Genomic DNA, 18,342 nt, shown 5'->3' with positions numbered 1-18,342 from the left:
CTAAAATGATGTAGGCTTGGTGTTTCACTCACGGGACATTACAGCTAAAATGATGTAGGCTTGGTGTTTCACTCATGGGGCATTACGTTTTTGACACAAAGATAGACATATTTCAACTCTCGACTAACAATAACAGAGACACAACAAACACAGCAGGATCCTTTTGCCCAATCACATTGAACAGTAATAAGCATTACTATTTTGGAAAGGCCAATTCAGGAAGGGTTTGAAGACTACAGAGAAGTCAGGAGTTGATGGACCACATATTGTAATGTAACCCCCATGACTACAAATTAGAAAACCCTGTCTCTCTGTACATGGAATTGGATACAAATTTCTTGGGTCTACGGAATGCATGTACATAGCATTGTGTACATTTCATTTGGAAGTCCAAAACTGCATTTTGAAAGAGGTAGGCACAAAGAGAAATGTCTGATTCTATGAATCCGGTCTACTCATTGGGATTTGTGTGCAACTGTTTACTTAATCCGATTCAAATCTGATGTGGTGAATATGGCTTGATTTCCTTTGTTTACTGCCATTTTTTTTTTTACTTTATTCTGGGATTAAGCACCTTAGATGGTTACCAATGTAAATCTCCCTTTTCAAATCAAATGTAACTTATCTGATGTGCTACCCTCGTATGTCAGTCATTATTATAAGTAGTATTGCTGTTTTTTACCCACTTCTTAATTTGTCATCATTTATTTTTCTGTATATGTTAATGTAAATATTGTAAATTTCCCTTACTCGACATTGTGTTAGAAGAGCCTTTGGCTCAACAATTTATCGAGTTTAAATAAAGTCAAACAAACAAACACTTCCAGAATGACAAAATCGAAAACAAACAATAAATGAATGGAATAGAGGTAAATAAAGAAACTGAGCCATATTCACCACATCACAGTTAAACAATTGACATTACAAGATAACAAGAAAATAACGTAAATAAACACAAGCACATCATGACATTGTGTAAATCTAAAAGCTTTTATTAAAAGGGATAAATTTTAAAACTTGAAGAATTTCACAAAATAAATATGGTAAAAGCACCAACGGTAAGAATGTACAAAATGATTAAAAACATTACATTTATTCAAATTTGTTATATTACTATGTATATGCATTGTCATTCTCACAAACCAAAGCTGTTATTTCTTCAGCGACACTGCGGCGCGTCTTGGACGGTGCCATAAAAGAGGCTGTGGTTTACGATGATGAGGCATTGTTAGTACACGTAACTATTAGTCATATACACGTGTGGTCATTACAACTTGGGATAAAACGCCAATTGGGTTCCATGTTCATTTCTCCATATTTGTACAAGATAATATTATGGAGTCCAGTGTCAAACATTGATATAAATAATATAACAGAAACCCATGACATGTGAAGGCAAGTGTGACAGACTTAAAAGTATGAATGATTACTTGTGGTGTTCTCTGTGGCTGTTTTCACAAGTAAAAGTGCAAGAGATAATGCCGCAAGCATGAGTGAAAACACCCAAAGTACCCACACTGGGACTTTACACATCATGGTTTTTTTTGTTATCATTACACATATTTGTCAAAAACAGTACATTTCATAAACAAATTTCACTGACTGCAATAATGTGATTCTGTATACCAATAGTAGATACATTGTTATACCCGTAATATGACAGAATCCTGTGATGCATCAGTGCAAGTGGGGTGCACTTGGAATATCTCCATAAGTGCTCGCGATGTTCTCTGCAGGCACACTTTCATGAGCATAGTGAGTGAAAAAACAGCAGAAAACACTGCAAGTACGAGTGCAAATCTCTAACCTCCCCTCCCCTCTCCAAGTACCTACATTGGCATTTACACGGCATGAGGTTATGTTTTTATTAAATACCGTGAGTTATCCGAAAAAGCAAATTTCTGTAAAAATCACACTGTGCAATCAAGCAATATTGTGTGCAATGAATAATCATGTCCTCATTACCATATACTGGTAATTTGCATACATGTATACAATGATCGATGTTGTTGGTATTGCACTGCAGTACTATGCACACACAGTGGTGCAAATAATTGCTGTTACATGTACATATGTAATGATAACAGTTATATGTAGGTTTTGGTTGTGTTTTCATAATTATATGGGGAACTAGTAACAATATTACAACTAAAACATCGAGGGATCGCTGAACGACATATTATACACATAATTATTATACACATTTTATGTTCCACAACACCATACTCCTGCCGACAAGCAGGCACTGTATGTGCACACACATATATCACTTGTAACTTTGAATCAATACACTTGTATGTGTCAAAATCTGAGCCTACAATGTGATGACTTTCAATAGCTTGTTTGTTCCAAGGAAAATGTGTGTGTGTCTGTGTATCGGTAGGGGTCAGATGATGTTGTTTATATTTGTAATGAGTGGTTCTTACGGGAACATAAAATGTGTATGATACGCATAGTCGTTCGGCGATCCCGCCTCAATGTTTTAGTTGTAGTCATCTCTACCATTTTAAAAGGTAACCCTGATTCTCTATTTCAAGTATAACCAACTGAAAGTGACTTTCATGTAGCAGATTCAAGTTTACCAAATGAAAATGGGATAACAAAAACACAGTACAGTCTTAGTTCCCAATAATTTCTTGAAAACAAAATAATTATATTCACCTAAAAACTGTTGTTCTATTGAGATACAGATTTCATTAGATTCCCACTACTTCCTGGGGAGATCGTTGGTGAGTGATGGAACATACTATACTTGTAACCAAGTGTCTACATGCAGTAACCATGGTTATACTGTGTTGCCATGGTTTCATTGTGTCTGTGGCATGATACATGATTATATTAAACATGGAAATATTGGATACCGATCAAATTGATAAAATACTGAGCTTTACAACCCCTTAAGACATATATGTATTAGTGTCATTGGCAACATGTAAGTAGCATGCCCTCACAGGCCATAAATTGCCATCATCCTAGCCTAACTGAGATCATCAAACAACTGTTGTTTGGTAGTCTAAGTTTAAGCCAATCATTGCAAACTGAAAGTTCTATGCAAACCTGAAGTCATAGCTTCAAATATTGATAAATGAATGCAGCTATTTCAAATCCTAAACCAATGTAACTAACCACACTTTTGAGCAATTAGTCTTGTGGTAAGACATTGGATCTGCACTTTGGGGGGTTGCTGAATAAAGCTGAAAGGTGATGCATACCTATGTATGATCAGGAACATCCCAGGTCTTGTTATACAGTCAACTAGCTAGCGCCCTCAGTGGCAACATTCAGTCACTTTTAGAATAAGCATTTAGCCTGAGTGGTGACATTTGGTTACTCAAGTTTTAGAGTAAGTAGATTAGCCTGAGGGGTCTAGCAGCTAGACTATTGGGCAATATGTTGTGGATTGCCACTATTAAATCATTTGTTACAATGCAAAATACACAGAAAAGTGGCATATGTGTTTTACAGGGGTGTCACTGGAGGTGATGTCATTACATGCAGAATTTGTGGAAAAAGTTTTGAAAACACTTCTGAAAATTTGAAACGTTTTTTGATTGTCAAAAAATGGTCATGAAATCACTAAAAACCTTACGCATATATAACATTATAAATTAAAACATCAGTCTTTGGGAATTTAAAAAACAAAATCTAAATTCAAAATAAAGTACTTTTCACAATGTTTAAAATGATGTAGTTTTGCACAATATAATTGTAAAACCAATCTGGTATAAGATGAATATCAAGCAGAATCAGAGATGGTGTGTCAGTGCAGAGAAATGCCACCACAATAATAGGCTACAGAGAATTGGTTTCAAATCTAATGATCACTTTCACCAAGCCTAGGGAAACGTATACAATTTAGCAATACCACATATCAGTACATACTGACTAAGTGAATGATGGTGGATATCAGTGTGACCTCTAAGCCAGTTTGACATGCTACTGACATACACAATTTCTAGTGATGCACCAACATTTGGTGTTCCCCTATCTCTTACTATGGTTTGACTCACAAGAAATGCCAGTTTTTATCATTTTGACCCACAACAACAAAATTTGGCTATCATTAGAGGGTACTGGTGCATATCAGTACTGAAGGAATCCATCACATATTGACAGGTGCTTTAAATTGGCTACCAAGCTCCACCTTCCAATTCTCAATGTAAGTCATGGTGGGTGCGATAATGTCACCGTTTTACATAAATGCTTCAATGGGGAACTTGCAATCCAGACTGAGCATGCTCAGACGTAAAGGACTATGGGATTATCTGTGGTTATTGTAATACCTAATCTGGAGCTACCGATAAAAAAACCTCCCACAATTGTCAGGGTGACTATGAATTGATTATTTGTGGTTACAAACAATGTATCAGTATTGTTTACAATACCAATTCATTAGCATTTATTATCACATTTCCCATGATGCAACATTCAACATGGCGGGTTTGCAAATTCTCTATTGAATTAATACAGCTCCTGGTGGTAATTCAAAACTCGGCACAGAATGTTGCGCTAGAATAAAACATTTTGCTAGGTTTAGTCAAAGTGATCGTTAGACTTAAAATCAACAACTAGTCTCTAGGCTACCACAACCATAGTCTCTGTAAGATACGACACACATGTATCATATGCCTATAGTATATCAGCCACAACTCAAAACGAGCTTGGCTGATGCATGAGGGCATCTCATATATCACTGTGTATCTCACAGACTCCTACAAACACTGCACACTCCAAAACTGTGTAACGACAAAAACCCAAATCATTATTATGTTCACTTTTGTTTGACAGTGCAAACTTACAAAATATAAATAAGACGTAAAAATATTCAAAAATAATGACAGCTGCAAAACAATGGCATGGTTTAAAGTTATTTGAACTTTGTAAAATAAATATATATTTTTTTAAAAATGGAGTAAAGCCAAATATGTCATTACAATTACCAGTATTCCCCTTCTACATACACACTGTACTTTCTCTTGCTATTATTTTTTCAAAATGTTAAGAAAATTCCTCTGTTTGTATGAAGCACACCTTTTAAAAGAACTGGTCATTAAAATTTAAAAAAAAACCCACCACACTCAGACAGATTCTTGGAAAAATGGATGGAATGAAATGATATAGACTGTAAGATACATCCTGTTGTTTCACCTTTATCTGCCTTCTCTTCTAAGAGGGGTAAGTCAATGCACGAGGGCGCCCTTACATGGTGTATCAGGCTAGTCACGATAAAGCCTCATTAAGCTTGGCAGCCTGAGTTCTAACATTTCAATATTGGTCACAACTTTGGTTGTTAACATACACTTTTACAAATATAACATTACTCCCCTTCCCAATGTGGATAACTGTGTATGCGGATCATATGACAATCTCCTCAAAGTCATTGGAGGCAGATATTTCCAATCAGAAACATCCAAACTAGGAAATGAAATAGGTCTGTAATATTTTGTTCCATGAGAAATAAAAATCAAATGATGAGATAACATATTTCTTTTCATTCTGATTTTCATTCAGATAAATTAATTGCCAAAATATAACTTTACAATATCTTTTATATTGTCCTTACACAATATGAATTCCACCACTTGGCAAGTTTCCTGGATATTCCTATCAAAAACAACTGGCAAGACAGCATTTGTATATTAGACCATGAATGAGCCATTTAGAACAAAAAATATGGAATATATACTCAGGTTACTCTACGTCATGACAACACATGTCTACATCACTTGTTTTGCTGTGTTCGAAATATGAATCAAAATATTCAAAATTACCATTCTCTCCCCGATTTTTCTTTGATATTACTGGCACTGGTTTAATCATGTTATTCTCCAATATATTTTTCTTCATTCAGCCAGAAAATACTCATTTACCTAAGGGTTGTGACAAAGACCCCTTAGGTCACTCATATTTTCCTTGGCTGAATGAAGAAAAATATTGGGGAATAATATCTAGTTACAGTCTAAGTTAACCAAACCTGACAATTACAACATGTTGTCAATATATATTCTATATTAGGCAAAAATCAACTTGGAGTTCATTACACACACAAAAAAAAAAACACTCCCACACAAATTTGTTGACTCTGTTTAGAAATTTTCATGACCGATAGTAACTCTGAATCCAGGGTCTATGAACATTCACACTCACAGTCATACCCAAAATCATGCTAAGTAGAAGAACCCATAACAAACAAGTTGAAATGTACCACTACACAACCTCCTTCATCCATTCCTTTTTTCCGGAAGCTACGGTATTATGGAACAGCTTATCACAAAGTACTGTTGACATTCAATCTTGTGAGACATTCAAAATCCACATAAGAAACCAGCACCCCACGAGGTCCATCTAAACGCCCACCTCCACTCTCGTCAGAACCTTCAAGTTATAGTCCCTGGTGGACCAATTTTGGAAGTGAAGACTACAAGGTACAAGGTATAAGGTACATACATGGTTATGTCTGGTGAACCATACTGTAGTGGAATCTTACTGGTAAGTCCACCATCAACAACTGTCTCTGTAGTTAAGTAGTCTTTACATGACGATGCACAGTTGTGACTGAACAGCCTGAGGGTCTCTCTTTATTACCACATTTCCTTCTTTGTGGATAGTCACAGCTTCATTTCCATAGCGACTGTATCGGATTGTGCTTGGCTTTTTCTCTGGTGGTGGTGGTGAATGAGGTACTGCACTTGCAGCTGCCCTCTGCTGTTTTCGGTAGATGACCAGAGAGGTGTCTTCATACCGTTCCTTGATGAAGTGGGATGTATCTGTTTGTAGTTTACCTCTGTTCATTTACATCACTTGATAAATTTCTGTCATTCTAAAGTAATCTCTGAAACTGATGAGATGACAAACATTAATAATAGAGTAAAGATAGAAATTATATAGATTGGAACAGAGAGGAGGGAGGAAGGGAGGGAAGAAAAGAGAGAGAGAGAGAGAGAGAGAGAGAGAGAGAGAGAGAGAGAGAGAGAGAGAGAGAGAGAGAGAGAGAGAGAGAGAGAGAGAGAGAGAGAGAGAGAGAGAGAGAGAGAGAGAGAGAGAATGCTGTTGCAAATGAATATTAACTCAAGTTGGAAACAGTTTCTCTTTTTCTCCTCCATCAAACTACTCTAGTTTATTCTTTTATTTATTTAGTTTGTGTCATGATATTTGGAAACATTAGAAGCAAGAGGTCACTCTTGGTTCTCCTCTGTAACCCACACAGTATTCAACCATAAAAACCTCAAAAATGTCATTTTACTACTCTAACAAAACAAATGACAGCATAGCGTCTTCTGAACTGTTACAGAAATTTATGACTTCAGATACTGCTGTGTATGTGATTTTTTGTGAATGATACATTCATAAACCAACACAAAAACACACAAGATCAGTGTAATGAACAGAGTGTCCTGTCTTTAGTAATTAACATATAACGGTAAACGTGTGAAAAGTCATAGACAAGTAGTTGTCATTATGTTAATGAAGGCCTGAATTTCAGATTCCAAGCCTGGCTAATTTTGCATTGTTTTCCTCATGCATGGTAGACATTGAATACAACCATAGACCATACACTCATTCACGTACAGGCTATCAACTTATCCCTTTTAAATGAGTTAGAGAAATTCACTTCTTTCAATTTTGTTGAGACTTCTACTGTTGATGCAGTGTGATACAGTAAATGTCATTTACATGTTATACTGTATTAAAGCCGACTATCGTGGCGTGACCTATTTTTTAAACAACATATCTAACCATATCTGAAGTTAAACATGAACTAGATAGCTACACCGTAGTCCTGCTTGCCTACGGGTCATGCCAGTAATCTAGAACCGTGAATTATAGATGGACACAACTGCAAGGTGTATTAATGTCTGCGGTATCATAATTTGAATGTATTTGGCACTATGGAAAATTGAACTATGTAGTACATTCTAATAACCGCTGTCTGAGTCTGTCAGTCAGTCAGTCAGTCTGACAACCACATCATGAATACCCATGTACAATATTCGACTTGTTGACAGAAAATTACTACATACATGTTATTGTGTAGATGTTACGCAAGAGACACCACAAAAGAACGCTATTTTTCGTGTTCTGATAATTTGGATGCAACTATACACTTCTTACCTATTCTACATATTGTATGCACAAATTATACTCCAAATAGTGACTGGTTTTGGTAGTTCTTTATATTCTCACTTCCGTATTATTCTCGGTCCATTCTTCCGCATCCAGCTTATTCTAGCAACGCATGAGCGCATGCGGACTAACGCAATCCGTTCATGGTGCCATGGAACATGAATATATCTCAACAGTAAATGTTTTGTTTTGTATATAATACTGGTTTCGACTTAGTTAACCGTGAAAAATTGCCTACACGTAATTTTCCATTTCGAATTTCACATATTTTATCATTTATATGATTTGTTTTTCGCGTTTCTTGCTTTATTTGAAGTATTTAAATTACGTAGGCGTGTTCACGATATAACTTCCGGCCCTTTAACCTCGGACAGACAAGGTGGCAAATCAATCTACTGTGTCCAGCGCTTATTATACGCGGTAAAGTTTAGTGTCTGGTACGAGGATAAGATACTATCCAAGATGGAGGAATGGAGATATTGCGCGCAGTGGCTGATCGAGTGTCAAGTTATCCCTCCAAACCACAGAGTGACATGGGAGGGATCTCAAGCATTCGATTTAGCACAAACTCTGAGAGACGGCGTTCTGTTATGTCAACTTTTAAACCGGTTACTACCAGGAGCAATCGACCTGAAAGAGATTGCGCTCCGCCCTCAAATGTCCCAGGTTAGTTGCCCATGTATATCTTGTCTAGTATTTTGAAGTTGCTGTATTTCCTGGTTGTAGTACTTAGCTCCTGTGATCGTTTACAGCAAATACCTCCAACGAATATGCGATTTTCCGCATGCGTTTGTCGTACAATTTTTCACGTTACATTTTAGTGGGCCTGTCACGAGAAATATATTGGAAACCACCGTTTGCATGAATGGTTTTAAAGTTTGCGAAAGATTTCGCACCCATAATCACGCCTCGAAATTACACAATTGTTTGGGGCCCACTTCCTCTTAAAAGACGGTGTCAACATTGCAGTGGTTTCCAGGTCGCATATAACGCTGTCTTTTGATGTGTCTGTCGTACATTGTGTACTTTTAGATAGTGTCAGTGAATTTGAAACAAATGAAAGGGTGTTTTGAAATTTGCTGATATCTTCTTCCGGGTACGTGTTGGTAGAGACATCCTTGATAGAGGAGCGGCCGTCGAATTTGACTTACAGCTGATTGATCCGTATTGGTCCAAGCATGGTCACTTTGCTGTAAAAAAACCTCGTGCGATACAAATTTATATTACATAATTCCAAGAAGATTTGGGGACAGTATTAATAGTTGGCATTTGAGGGGAAATGACACATCCGTCCATCCGTCACAGGTGGGAGGGACTGTATAATCAAGAATTCTGTAAATTTACAGTAAACCTCAGTGTTCTGAGAGTAAACATATTAATATAGCACTTTTGCTATGCTGCTTTAAAATTATGCAAAGAAATTATCAAAACTAAACTTAAATTCACTTTAAAAAAAAAAACCAACAAACTAGTTTTTACAAATTGAAATTCATCCATATTTGTATATTTGAATATGAAATATTTTAAAGTTGTTATATTGTAAATTTGGAAGTGACATTGAATTTGAACATCAAAGTTTCAAAGAAATCTAATTTTCAGGTATTGAGTGATACTACAATTAGCTGTCAAAAAACACTACATGTATGTACACCTTTTAACATTGTTTAGCTCTCAAGGTACAAAATCAAAACTAATCTTGTTCAATATCCTGAAACAGGCAATGTGGATGAAAAAAATGTTGTTTTGATGAACTGGATGGACAGTGTAGGAACTTCATGTGCAGTTCCCAATCTAAAAATCAGTTGATTCACAGCAAGTTGTTTTCTCATGATGGATTTAAAAAAAAACATATGTGTTTGGATTGTGTTTACATATGTGTAGCACTATTATCTCATTTTTACAGTGTCTTTTCAGTGAAAATATCAGAATAATGCACAGTATTAAGCAACAGGGCTGTAGTTTAGTAGACTTACTATTTATGATCAACCTAAGGAGTCAGCCACTGACAGGGATCCAAAATTGTAGTGCAGGCTTTGAATGGCCAAGTATTCAATCATAGTATCGTATATACTACAGCTATCCTAACTTATAGAAACTTTGAAGACAGGCTCATATTAATTTAAACAAATATTAATAATTAAAGACTAATCAAAATTGTATTTTACTAATGGTATTGTCAGTTGGAATGTGAACTATATTATTGTAAATTACTTACATGTAATTGACGTAGCATAATTTTCACAAATTGATACAGTCATTTATTTTAGTACCCTTGAGGCCAAGAAGAAGAAAAAGATAATCGTCTCTGGTCAGGACAGTTTGTCTAAACTGGTGCAACGATGCAATTTTTAACCATTTTTTTTAATTCTCAACAAACCTGTCACTCGGTCTACTACATGTATTTATGGCAGATAATGTTCTTTTTATTTAGTACTTAAGAGCAAGTGTGTATGTCATTTGCTTGTACGCTGGCTCTGCAGTTGTCTTCACTGAAGTACAATGTAGGGAGGGTTATTTTTGTGTTTCTCATCAGATCTGAAGACTGCATGGGCTGGACAAACATGAAAAAAAGACCAACATGAGGGTACATTGTATTTAAGTGATGCACACGTTGACCAGAAACAATTTTTTTTGTGTGAAATTACTGCTAGCTGTGAATTTCTCTTGCGAAATCCACAATTTGTAATCAGATAGTGGTTATGCACAGATTATCAGTTATTTATGTCACCTAAAATCTAAAGATAGTAAATGGTGAAATGCATCAGTGCAATTAATTGCCAAGTATTCAATGTATAACTAGTCTAGTGTTTCATTTAGTGCTATATACATCATGTATTAGTATGTGAATATTTGGTTTGTAATTTAAAGATTGTATATTTTGCTGTGATTTCTGACCCCTGCACCTACCCTCCAAAAAATACATGTATATTTGCAACATAGATCGAAATCATAAAAAAATAAAAATCCAGGAATCATGTCCTAAAAATCCTCTTTCTACCAGGAGGGTATTTGTTTGAAAACTGCAAGTTGGGAAAAATCGTATTAAAAATGATTACACGTTGTAGTAATGTTTTAAGTAGAAATCATCAAAATTGCTAATTGGAAAAGTTTATTTTTTTGCCTAGAACTGTTCTTGTTCTATGTGTTTATTTTCTGAATTTTTAAAATCAGATCTGGGCAGTTAACTTTACAAATGTACAGTTTTCAAATACACTATTATTGTTTGTTCATTTTGCTGGCCCAAAACTTTCATGTGAAACTCCTACGGCTTGCATACAGTTATGTACAATGTACATATTGAAGTCACATTAAAATCTTTAAACATTTTTATTGAAATATTTGTTTGCATTGGCAGAAAATCTTAGAATTCAAATGTTGCGAGGTGAATCTTATGTGCTTGAAAGAGACATGTAGATATAGTGGAATAATAATTGTTCTATATTTTTTTTTACATTAGGTATGTCAGGGACAACCATTCTTTCATTTACTAGTCACTGATAATGGCAAGTCAGACAGGCACAGGTCACAGGATATCTATTTTGATACTAGATTTTGTAGGCTGGTTAAAGTGGTCATACATTGTATGGATGAGGATTGGGTCCTTTATTTTGGATTTTAAATTTATAAAACAATTTCAACATGGCCTGAAAAATCAACATGAAATAACAACATTGACCAAATCTGTGTTTGAAACTCAATGCATTGAAAAAAAAAGAAGCTAAAAATTGGGTAAGAAGTTTGCGAAAATATGTACAATAACAAAGATTTTACACATTTATTATGCTTTTGTAATTTATTGAGTCACAAAAAAGGACTTGGTATATGTTGTTTCACATTGATTTTTCAGGTAGGAGGCAATGATGAATTTTTTTTTTAAAATTAAAATAAAAAATAAATACCCAATCCTCATCCATGAGGCTACTTTAACCAGCCTAGTATCAAAACAGATTATGATACCCTGTGACTGTCTGACTTGCCATTACTAGTGACTAGTAAATGAAAGAAAGAATGGTTGTCAAGAGTTTAGGCTCTATACATGTACATATACACTGGAAACCTGGAAATTTTCACTAAAGGTTTATTTTCGCAGTTCTCCTTAGTCTGCACTAAAACCAGTGTGAACTGCTTTAATAGTTGATTTAATTTGGTAGTTTTGAACTGATTCAGAAATGATGCAAAAGCACAATAGAATAAATTCAAACTGATTGCTCAGATTTCTCGTGGGGACAGAACCAGTTGTGAACCAATTAAAGTGAGTGAATTCAGTTTGATTTGGTTTTAAAGTGATACATGTGGGGACTATATTACAGGATTTACATGTATTTGAGTGAGATACATGTACATCTCTAGTCATTCACAACTTCAGACATCAAACCGTGGACTATCGGAAAGTGTTACAAACAGAGAAAGTAAACAACTGAATTGAATTAATAACACTTGTACATCATGTTGGAACTTGGAAGTACAGTGACTTGTATTACATTCCATCATTTGATAAGAACAGTTTTGTGGCCACTTTACATAATAGTTTAAGTTCACAAACAAATTTTCAGTTCCACTAGCATTTTAAGTACACCTAAAGAGGCAATACAACTGTTCATATCAAGTGATGGTATGTTATACAACTCTCTGTCCTTCCAACATGCTGTGCCTAGTGTTATTAATCCAATTCAGGTGTTTACTTTCCCAGTTTGTAACAGGTTCCATTCGTCAACTGTCTGACATCAGCAGTTGTAGTATCATACCCTTGAAACATATGATGTAGTTCTAGGTACAGTGATATAATTTCAAAAATGTTTTAATGTGAAAATATGGAAGTAAACAACTTCATAAATTATACACTTTGCTTACTAAATGTATATTTATTGATATATATATTTACAAGACTGACTGTTTGTAGTCGAAAGCTCTCAACTTATCAAAAGTGAAGTATGTTGTGTGTATTAACGATAACGGTTAAAATTTTAGTGCTTCTATATTTTGCTGTTAGACTTTGCTCAATGAACTGTGTAAAAACCAGACTGTATAGAGACTGTGTGCAACTATGACAATTTGTGTACATGTATGTTTGAAAAATGGCCAAGACCTCTTTGAGTAAATAGCATTGTATATAGTGTAATAGCATTCTGAATTGAAGGACTTTGCTGTACATGTACCTTGAAGACATGTCTTAAGATTTATAGGAAACTCAGTGTGTCTGTTTGTCTGAGGTCAGAGGTCAAGACAGCTTACAGTTTGACACATCCAAAAGGGTGTATAAATGTTGTCAGGATTGGGTTGTGGTAATGTAGTGATCACAGGGGGTTGTAACCATGATGACTTAAGGATATCTACTCCTGAGTGTATCTCAGTGTGAAAGGACATGTCTTTTAGTATTACTTTGTATTTATGTATACATGTAGTTTAGTACCTACAATGTACTACTACACATTTCAACAACTGAAGTCAAAAAACAAAGACAGAATTGAAAGGGGAAAGGAGGGGGGGGGGGGTTGTATTTGTTACATGTAAAGAAGTAAAGAAGTCACAATTGACAGTGCTACCTTGAATCTCCTGTATTTATTTCAAATGGTGCCCCAAAATTTTTTATCAGCGCAACAAATTTTCACAATTTGATTCCATGTTATTTTTTTTTGGCAGGTGAAAAATTCTTGGTATCGTGTACTTATAGCCATGTCACTTGTAACTTAATGTATTAATCAATGAAATTATCCAGTTGTAATATTTGTATTTGTGAAAATGTTTCAGCTGAATACATGTAGGTAAAATTAGTGGAGAGACAATATGCAAATATTGAATTTTTTTTTGAATTGTAAAATCATGGATGGAAAATGATACACTTGAGCAGGGCTGAAAAGTAGTCGTAGTTCAGGGCACATAAATATGTTATAATAAAGTTCAGCTGCAGAAGGGAAAAATTGAGAAATGTAGGGTAGTGGAGTAAAGTACAGTGTATAATTAACAAGGTGACAGTTTTAGGGTCTACGATAAATGTGTGCAGTGTTTGATGAAAACATTTGATTTACATACCAGTAGAAGAAGGAACTAAACTCCTGACTTGTCAATGTAGAAGTTGCTATTGATACAACGTAAATTTTTGACATTCTTCAAATTATCCACATCATTTCAGTTTCAAAAACCTTGTTTTGGGTCATTTTAGTAGAGATTTGTACCATAAATTTTAACATTTTGATAACTTTGAAAGATTTTATAAATTCATTTACATGTAGTGCTAAACAATGTATACTAGTATTTGACCTTTCAACTGTTGAACCTTGACTTTTCAAAAGAATAGGTTGTTGCTAGCCCCCAGGTTGCTAGCCACTCTAGTTATTAAGTTGTCCCAGGGACTAGAGCAAATTCTTGAGTTGTGAAGCTGATGTTGTTAATCTTAAATTTTGTATTGCAAAGTATTCAACAAGTAAACCCACAGATATTATTCAAATCAAAGTACGATTGCAAATAGCATTTTACCTAGAGTGAAGTCACCTGGGATTTGGGTTATTGCCTCTTTCCATCACGCCTAGCTTAACCCAAACAGTTTTGTATTCAAATGAAAAATTAGATTATGATTTCGTGTAGCGATATTTATGTTGACAGTTGTAGTATGTTTACATGTTACAAAAAAAATGTGTGTGTGTGTGTGTGTATGTGCATGTGTGTGCATGTGCGTGTGTATGTGTGCGTGTCTGTGTGTATGTGTGTGTATGTGTGTGTGTCATCATGCTAGTGTTCATATACAATTGTAGATAAGTCACTGTATGTATGTTTAATATAATAATCTAAAATGTGATGTACATGTACATGTATGTTATTAATGGGTTAGATGAAACCATATTGATATTATATTAGTCACAGTCAGTACAGATTAGATTACCTAATTAAAAGCTTCGTTTTCCACAGAACAAAGTTTAATACAGTCACTCAGAGTATGCATGTAATGATAACACTAGCAGGGCAAGTACTGTGTTTGGTCAAATGTCATCAACAGACGTGTACAGCCTAACTAAAAGAATTGTGTGAGACCAATCAATTCTAAAATAGGTGGGGTAGATAGATTTTTTATTTTTTTTTGTATATTTTTTTGGGGTAAGTGTCTAGTTCAGGTACATGTAGTTATGTGTTCCGGTGTTTTCCATATGGTCTCTGTGTTATTGGTTTCTTCTCATCAGATGTACAGCCATTACAGATTGGAAGAACAATTTTATATTGTCTTTGGAAGTTGATGTCGGTTTCCATATCCACTATTTCTTGCGAGACTTCACAATTTTATTATATTTTTCTCGGATATGTAAAAAAAAGGCCTAATCACAATATTTGTTACATTAGAAGTCTTTCCCATTTACTGCATGCTGTCCATACATCTGATTGAATTGAGAACAAAATTATAAATGGATGCAAAAATGTAAATTTGTTGTATTAAAAATACCAATGAAATGCTTCTAAGATAAGTAACAGAAGGAAGCCTGCACTTGTTTGTCATGTGACAACTTTACCAACATTTGATTGGTAGACATGACAACTTTACCAACAATTTGATTGGCAAACATTTGTCATGTGACTACATTACCAAAATTTGATTGACAAACCTTTTGTCATGTGACAACTTTACCAACATTTGATTGGTAGACATAACAACTTTACCAACATTTTATTGGCAAACATTTCTCATGTGACTTCTAGTATTTTACCAAAATTTGATTGGCAAACCTTTGCCATGTGACACCGTTACCAAAACTTGATTGGCAGACACTGGAGTCATGTGACAACTTGTAAGGACAAACATCAGGTCACTGACTTGTTTCTATTAATTGTTTCTAAACATACTTTTAATCAGTGACATGTACTATGTTATTATCTTTTAATCAAGTAATTTCAAGGACAGTCAATCATTTGGAAAATGTCAAATTTCAGTAATTCACAAACAGACACATAATTGACATTTTCAATTTACATCAGTCCTGGTATAAATAACGTAACCTTGGAAACAAACAGGATGAGCTATATGGTATTCAACCACATTTATTGAACAAGTGTTAATTACGTTTGGATTTAGAATTCTAGTTCAACTAAGGGAAGAATATTTTAAGAATGTTTTAGTTAACATTTTCAGTGACACTGTATACTGTGAGATAGAAATAAGGCAATGATTATAACAATAACTATTTAGAGAAGCATACAGACTTGTCTTTCTGACTCTGATAGACTGGATAGACAGAGTATTCTGGTGTACAAGCAGGGCTTGAAATATAACAGTAGTCCCGTGTCCACAGACTACAAATTCTTGTCATGGGGCTACCATAATTTGTAGCTGGTACCCCACTCATGCCACCTCTGACTGTGTGATGATTTAAAGGATGGAAGATTTATGGACATGAAAATATTTTAATAAAACATATACTTCCAATAGAGGATCTCTGTTTTCAGTTCAGGAATATGGGACTACTGGTCATGATCCCTGGACTACCAGTTTCTGAAATTGGTGACCCACTGGGACTACCACAGCAAAAAGTTAATTTTGAGCCCTAACAAGCCAAATAGCCAAGTCTTATATTTACTATGTCACTAGTTTGTGGGTGGCAGAAGTGACAAATTATTATGGTATTAACCTTGACAGGAAGGAAGCATTTAATTAAGGAGATATTAATTAAGAATAAAATGATGGCATTTTTACAAGGGGATCATATCATATGTGTAATCTATGTGTAAAAATTAAAAATATGTTTGACTTCAAGTTTATTACATCAAAAACTAATTCTTTAAAATTGTGAGCTTGACAACCATTGGACTATCTTTCCCTAAAACAAAACGTATTTGGTTGTCCAAAAACTGTCTGCCAAGTCATTGCAGTGAAAACAGGGTATCACTACTATTAGTCTAATCAGCATTGCTTATTCTTATAAAACTAGCCAGCCTTATCATCTTCAAACTTTTAATTATGACACAGAATCACTAAGCTAGGTGGTCACATGTTCACAGAAATTATCAACATTAAAAAAATTGTATAAACGTTTAATTTGATAAAGGAAACGATGAAATAAATATGTTTTGATTGATGAAATGATATTATGAAATCATAAATTATTTATATGGCATAATAACACAGCGGTGGAAAATGTAATATTTATTAATATAAGCAAATAGAATAATGACTGACTTTTGATATTATAGTAGTAATAATTTATATACCCAATCTCAGTATGTGTTAGTGTTTAATCAATAATGACTGGAAATGCCTTGTGTCTGGGTGTATATTTATTGACGTCGGTGTCCGCATTGACGTCGGTGTCACTGGGGATACGAGTGTAACACCTGAGTTGTCCGTTTGTTATTTAGAATGTGAGCGTCTCAAGGAACTGTAGAAATATGAACACTACAAATAACAGTACATGAAGGAACTAAACATATCAAAATAAATGGAATTTGACAGTCATATGTCTGATTTTTATCTGACTGATCTGAGAATTTGATTTCAAGTTTCAGCTTGGATAAATAAATAATGACTCATCAGACTTAAATGTATACACTCCGGTATATGTGTACATGATGTGGTGTATTTTAAATTTTTTGTTTCGTTCCTTGAATTGAATCACTAAATAGTGTACATGTACTATTAATATTTTCATTTGAGACAACAAGAAAGGTACATTTGTAAATCTACCTGTAGTCAGCAGGGTTTTTTTAGGGGTAAAACCCCCTCAAAAAAAAAATAAATAAAAAAAAAAATAAATAAAAATAAAAATAGATACATGTATTACAATACTAAAGATATGTGAATTGTACCATTTTCTCTTCTGAAATTTATGCAGGTGTTAAAGCTACACTAGCTGAAACTGAGGTATTATTTTGTCAGTCAGACAACCAACAATATATGCACTAAAAATTACTGAAATACCAATAATTTAGACTTTGTACATGTTTATTACAGGTCAATTGTATCCATAAGTAGTACAGTAAATGGTTGAAATTGTGATTCATTTGGTGTCGCTGATTTTAGGGTGTGGACCTAAAAATCAATTTGATTGGCTTTATTTACCAAATTATGGATACTGCCACATAGATACGTTTTACTCACACTGAGTCACAGGTAATTTGATAGAGTTCAAGGTGTATAATATTATAAGTACATTGTAAGTTACCTCTAACAAAAAAGAATTATGTTTCTACAAAAATGTTTCAGTTTTAACTAGGACAGCTTTAAAAGTGTATGTGGATAAT

The 18,342-nt window shown here is 34.5% G+C and overlaps 1 protein-coding gene and 1 long non-coding RNA gene across 7 annotated transcripts in view; one reads left to right on the top strand and one right to left on the bottom strand.

Annotated features, from left to right (window-relative positions):
- Positions 1 to 1,070: 1,070 nt before the first annotated feature.
- Positions 1,071 to 8,240, bottom strand: LOC144441131 (uncharacterized). 2 transcript variants are annotated; one of them, XR_013481228.1, is made up of 2 exons: positions 8,113 to 8,240; positions 1,071 to 6,832 (listed from the first exon to the last, which is right to left on the bottom strand). It is a non-coding gene; the product is annotated as an uncharacterized LOC144441131 (long non-coding RNA). The 2 variants fall into 2 exon arrangements; XR_013481229.1 differs by having other exon boundaries at positions 1,071 to 6,838; positions 8,113 to 8,237.
- A 294-nt stretch (positions 8,241 to 8,534) lies between these two features.
- Positions 8,535 to 18,342, top strand: part of LOC144440787 (guanine nucleotide exchange factor VAV2-like) — a 56,048-nt gene continuing 46,240 nt past the window's right edge. For all 5 annotated transcript variants that reach the window (XM_078130174.1, XM_078130176.1, XM_078130175.1 and 2 more), the window contains exon 1: positions 8,535 to 8,790. In XM_078130174.1, the coding sequence (XP_077986300.1) occupies positions 8,587 to 8,790 (204 nt within the window). In that variant the 5' untranslated portion in view covers positions 8,535 to 8,586. The remainder of the gene's footprint in view (positions 8,791 to 18,342) is intronic.

Source organism: Glandiceps talaboti, chromosome 10, assembly GCF_964340395.1.
Source record: "Glandiceps talaboti chromosome 10, keGlaTala1.1, whole genome shotgun sequence".
Classification (NCBI taxonomy): Eukaryota; Metazoa; Hemichordata; class Enteropneusta; family Spengelidae; genus Glandiceps; species Glandiceps talaboti.
The sequence above is the reverse complement of the archived record's forward strand: the minus strand, read 5'-3'. Positions and strand labels throughout refer to the sequence as shown.